General features: G+C 35.3%; 1 protein-coding gene across 1 annotated transcript; it reads right to left on the reverse strand.

Moving 5' to 3' along the window:
* Nucleotides 1-306: 306 nt before the first annotated feature.
* LOC104083754 (heparan sulfate glucosamine 3-O-sulfotransferase 1-like) lies at nucleotides 307-1,450 on the reverse strand. The gene has a single exon (XM_009587363.1). It carries the CDS (start codon nucleotides 1,333-1,335, stop codon nucleotides 406-408), a length of 930 nt encoding a protein of 309 aa, XP_009585658.1. The 5' UTR covers nucleotides 1,336-1,450; the 3' UTR covers nucleotides 307-405.
* Between the last annotated feature and the right edge of the window lie 3,975 nt (nucleotides 1,451-5,425).

The raw sequence follows: 5,425 nt of genomic DNA on the forward strand, positions 1-5,425 counted from the left end.
AAATCAACGCCACTATAAAAAATACTAACAACAAAAAAATACAGAACAGTTAGAATAATACCATTGCAAATATTTACATCTTCTACACTGTTAGAAGCAGTCATTTTTCCAAACCAGCACAAATCTTGTAACAGATACATATCTGAAATAAGTCCGCTAAGTTAATGCATTTGCATGATGAGAGAAAGAAGATCAGAATATGACTCACAATAATCATACAAATATGTGAAACTTATTTTTCCCAACATAAAGGGTACCATTTCAATGAGTTAACAGATGTGTTATTCCAATGAAGCATATAACCAGTATGTTAAGTTCTCATAATACGAATCTCTACAGTTTAGAAAGATATGTTTGAAAGAGTTTGTTTCAGGCCCTTTTTAAGAAACATTGATTCCAAATGCATTAATGCCAGTCAAAGGAATGATTAACCATTCTGTAAAATTTTGCATTGTGCTCTCTGAAGTAAGAATACAGTTGCTCTAAAACAGTGTTGTTAACAAGAGGATGGGGGCGCCCTTTGGATTCATGTAAACATCTCTCCCTTCCATCACTTCTAATGCAGTAGAATCCCTTGGTTTGGTTAAAATAAAAATTAGAGGACATAATTCGGGAAGGAAGATTTAGAAATCTTTCAACTTTCTGTAATTCAGGAAGAGGGTCCTTGATTAAAGTATTGCCATCCACTATGTGAATCTGATCCAAACTGAAATGCTTAAGCCACTTTTCCATATGAACATCATATAGACTTCTCTGAATAGCTTTGTATTTGGTATTAAGTGCTCCATTCTTAATAACAATATCTTCAAAAAGCTGAACAGGCTTGTGGCTTTCTACTCGGTTGTAATATACTTGCGTATAGTCAGATATCACTCTCTCAGTGGGATCTCTTAGAATGAGCAGCAGTTTAATGGAGCTATTCATGTCATGAATTCTTTCTGGAGCCTGTGGTGATGTAAAATAGCCTGGTGTTTTCTCAATTGTAATTTGATTTCCATAAGAAAATGGCATCAGACTTCTATACCAGTCTATTCCTTTCACATAATTTTCATCCCAGTCAAAGTAGTGGACTTCTGTAGCTGCTACCACAATATTAGGATGAATATCCAACATTTCCAGCAAAGCCCTTGTCCCTCCTTTACGAACTCCTATGATGATTGTCTGAGGTATTTGTCGGCTTGTGCCAGGAGGTCTCACCTGTGCCGAATAGTGTTCACTTTTATTGCTGAATAATCCCACTTGTGACTTCAGTGTTTCCAACAGTGCCCCATTCTCAACAGGAGCACCCTGAGCATGAGTCAGCAGAAGATAAGCTGACACTAGTAGGAAGGCCATGTGGAGAGGAATAATTAGTTCAAGATAATGTTATGCTCAACTAACGAAAGAATAGGTAAGTCCCCTCTTGAGCTGTTTGGCAGAACGCGTGGTAAACACACAGCAAGTTTCTGAAGCATCTACAAAATAAAATAAGACAAATCAGTATTTCTAAACCCATCAGCAGCTGGAAATTCAACTCACAATTCAATTCACAAATCTAATCTGTGATCACAACAGAAAATTTATACCGAAGTTACTTGTTTTCCCTGACTTCATTTCAGAAGAACAAAAGAAACCTCATGTGTTGTTTTTCCTTAACCATAGGTGACCAATGATGGATACTAACCCTTCAATGGCTTTTATTTCCTCTACGCAGAACATTAGAATTGTTTACCTGATTTTAAATTCCTGACCATTATTTGCTTGCTTTGATTTCCCTGGTTTTCTTCCATATATACCATATACTTCTCTTGCCATATATACCATACCCAATATGATATGAATAATAATTCCAAAGCATTTTTGAATGTCAATGCCTTTCCCCAAATTCCCTGCTTGAATAGTATATCCTAATCTAAATAATAGCACTGGACAGTGATGCATCCATTTGGTTTCCAATGAGCTATGGATTATAGGAAAAAAGTTCTCTTTACTTAGACACAGGAAACAAAGCACAGATATAGGCAAAATTTTGAAATCTGAGCCCTTTAGAGCAGAAAACTAATAGTGTGGAAAAGCAAGAGTGAAGAGTGTCTGAGTTGGATCAGTATGGAAAAAATAAATGGATTATTTGCAACTATCCAGGTGTTGTGAAGCATAGTCACTTAAGTGTTGGGAAAATCTTGGCAAAATCAAATCTTCAGATAATATTCTGCAGTTCCTCCAAAGCTCCATATAAGAGATACCTAGATGCTTTCTGGGCACCTAAAAACTTCTGCAGGGAAGCAAGTCTGGTTGGAGCTGGATACCTTCTTTTTCTTACGATCATTTTAAGGAAGTGGTGAATGTTAAATCTCCTAAAAATTTGAAAAAAAGCTTTAGGCTTGCAGGTATGTGCACGTGCACATGTGAGTGAAAGAAAATGTCACTGCAACTGTGTTGCTTACATTTGAAATCGCTTGGGTAACTCTTGTATATATTATTTGAAACAGATTGCTAACAGGTCTGCCATCACAATAGCAGTGATAAAAAATTCAGATCAATGCAACACCTGAACTGGAACCACTATGTTTGGATTGCCTGTTTCTATGTCTGAAAAATCTTACAGGACAAATCCTCATTGAGAGGATTCTTGGACTTCATCCCATTTCTGAGCAATTATAACATTTTAAGATTTGTAGGATAGATCTATATCCTTAACTTGTTTTTTTTTTTCAGCGTAGAGTGTGGAAACAAGCTATTTCATACAGTGAAGCAGCAGCCATTTTACAAAAAAAATAACTGGTTTTGGAATCTATTTGAATTATGGCTCATATTTTAAAGTATTCTCAGAAATACTACAACTTTAGCTCCTTCTTCAGTTCCACTGTCAGTTAGTCTCTTTCTGAATATATTCGTCACAGTACTTCACCTCTTAGAAACGACCTTAGAAAACACAGCCAATTCCCATTTGTCATGGCTCTGAGGAGCACTCAGTATTTCTATTTAAAATTTGTTTACTTCAAGGCTTACTTTACAGACTTAAACATGTAACATAAGAACATTTTTGATAATAACAGTCTAGGCAATGTAGCAGATTCATTAAATCTATTTTCTAAATCTTATTAAAACCTACTCCAGCTTCTTGGATATCTAGGGAATGACTCTTGTTAGCCTGAATGAGCTCTAAACTCACAGATGGATAGCAAATATTAACCCTAAAATTGCCATTTTAAAAATAAACTATGACCTTTAGTAAGTAAATCTGTGGCAAGCATTCCCTGTTGTGTCCAAGCAAGACCTAAAGGGCAACTGCTTCTTCAAAAAGAGCACAGCTTCAACCAGGTAAAGTGTGTGAGCATACACTTATTAAATATAGGAAAAGTCCAAATACAAATTGGCTTTGTAATCAGAGACTACAGAAAACACTGCTCTCCTTTACAAACCTGAAAGGAAGTTTTTTTACTAAGAACTTCACATGGAAGTTCTATATAAAGTTCTCAAGAGCAGGGAATGCAAGCATTTCTATGGCAATTACAGGATGGAAGAACAGATATGTTTACACCAAAAGCATTTGTAGTTACGTTTTTCAGAATGACTACTCTTTTGGATGGCAAGCTTGGGAAATGGTAAACATAGTATTTAGTGCTGCTGAGGAATCAAAATGCATTCTGCTACAATGGCAGCTAATGTGGGTTTTGAAAAGCTCCATAGGATGTACAACACTGACCATGCAATTTGAGGCATCAAACCCCAGATGACTCCTGAAATACTGGCCTTCAAATGTTAAGCATGTTTGTAGGCAGTGACTCTGCTTTAATAATTTGAAGTCAAATTTTTGGTGATTCACAAGGTTCCTAAACAGTCCATTCTGACTAAGAATAGAGCTATGCATAAGATGGTTTTGAAAACACTTCCTCTCTTCTCTGAAGTAGGAATATATGGCAATATGGCTGCTTTCCAGACCTGTGATGCCAGTAGGCTAGGATTTGGGAGGAGGGGCAAGGGAGCAGGGAGCAGTTAATCTTTCTTTTAACCTGTTTCAAAATCCCAGTGTTAATTTACATTCTAGTCATCTTCATTTTTAAATTAAAATTCTTTCAGGAAGATTGAGGAATTGGTTTTGTAAACACCTTACAATTTTTTTTCAATTTACCTTTTTTGTGTTGATACACACAGCACATTATACGTTATAGTGAGTATACACCTGTATACTCATATACATTAGATTACACAATCTATGTATACATGAGATTACAAGCACTTTGAAACTAAGGCAAGACCAGCCTGAATGTCTGCCAAGCAAGGAATGTCTTGCAAATTCTAATTTAAATTCCGGAACTATCCCATCTTGAAACAGTTTTATAAACTGATTCTTGACAGATTTTTTTAGGCAACTGTATTTAACCAGGAAGAAAATTACTTTTAGAGTTTTTGAGAAGAAGTATTCTTGAGACTAACTAGGTTAATAGCTTAGACAAGAAATAGGAGAGAAGAAAAAAGGAATTTCTCTGAAATAAACTAAAGCCAGTGTAAAAAAAGATACAAAAGTATTTGAGAATGGGGACTCTGCAGTAGTATAGACAGAGGTGTATTCTTCCTAAATCTGGTGATAGATGAAAAAATGCTCAAATTCACTTTTTTAAAAAAACCCAACACACTAATATTGTTTTATCCCTAATTAACTGATAGTTATGTGGTTTCATGCACCTAAGAGTCAGGTGCAAATACTGTCATTCTAAGAAGCCTGGAAGCTGAATGAGAAATTCATACTTAGAACTAAGGAAAGGTTGGTCTTCCAAAATATTCTCAGGTTCACATGTGATGTGAGTGTCTTTAATTTACCATCTGAAATCAGCAGTTCTCTATAAAACACACTTAGAAAGCACGTAACAGAAGAGATTCTGCATTTTCTATGGACCAAAGTATGAGTAGCATTTTTGAAAACAACTATGTTAGTTTAACCTGTTTGCAATTAATTAGGTTTTTTATATAGGAAATTTCTTAGAGTCATTGGTAGAACAAAACCTTACCCAGGAAATACTACCAGAAATAATCAAATTCAGAATGTGCTGTAAAACTGGTGTGTAAATAGATCAAAATTGCCTTTGGGAGCAATTCCATCAGAACAACATTCCAGCTTCAGCCTAAGATATTTGGTTGATTTTGATGAAGCTCTAAGATGTTAGATCCTGTGGTTAGGTTATAATTGCTACATAAATGTAAAGGTTTTAAAGATGATTTATCAAATATAATTGGAATGTTATTTGAATAATTTTTGTGTTGCTTTTCTGCCTTTATGCAATTAAATGCACATTTTTAGAAGATATGAACTGCTTCTTATAATGAAAACAATATATTTTACATTCCTGCACTGCACACTCTTTGAATCTCAGAGTATTCCTAAGAAATTAACCCCATAATACATGATCAGAACTACAGTGCCTTATTACTTTCCCCCTCCCCCCCC

Source organism: Fulmarus glacialis, unplaced genomic scaffold, assembly GCF_000690835.1.
Source record: "Fulmarus glacialis isolate BGI_N327 unplaced genomic scaffold, ASM69083v1 scaffold3211, whole genome shotgun sequence".
NCBI lineage: Eukaryota > Metazoa > Chordata > Aves > Procellariiformes > Procellariidae > Fulmarus > Fulmarus glacialis.

What these genes read in the sequence shown, in the direction of transcription:
- LOC104083754 (XM_009587363.1), bottom strand. Translation starts at nt 1,335, where the DNA reads ATGGCCTTCCTACTAGTGTCAGCTTATCTTCTGCTGACTCATGCTCAG.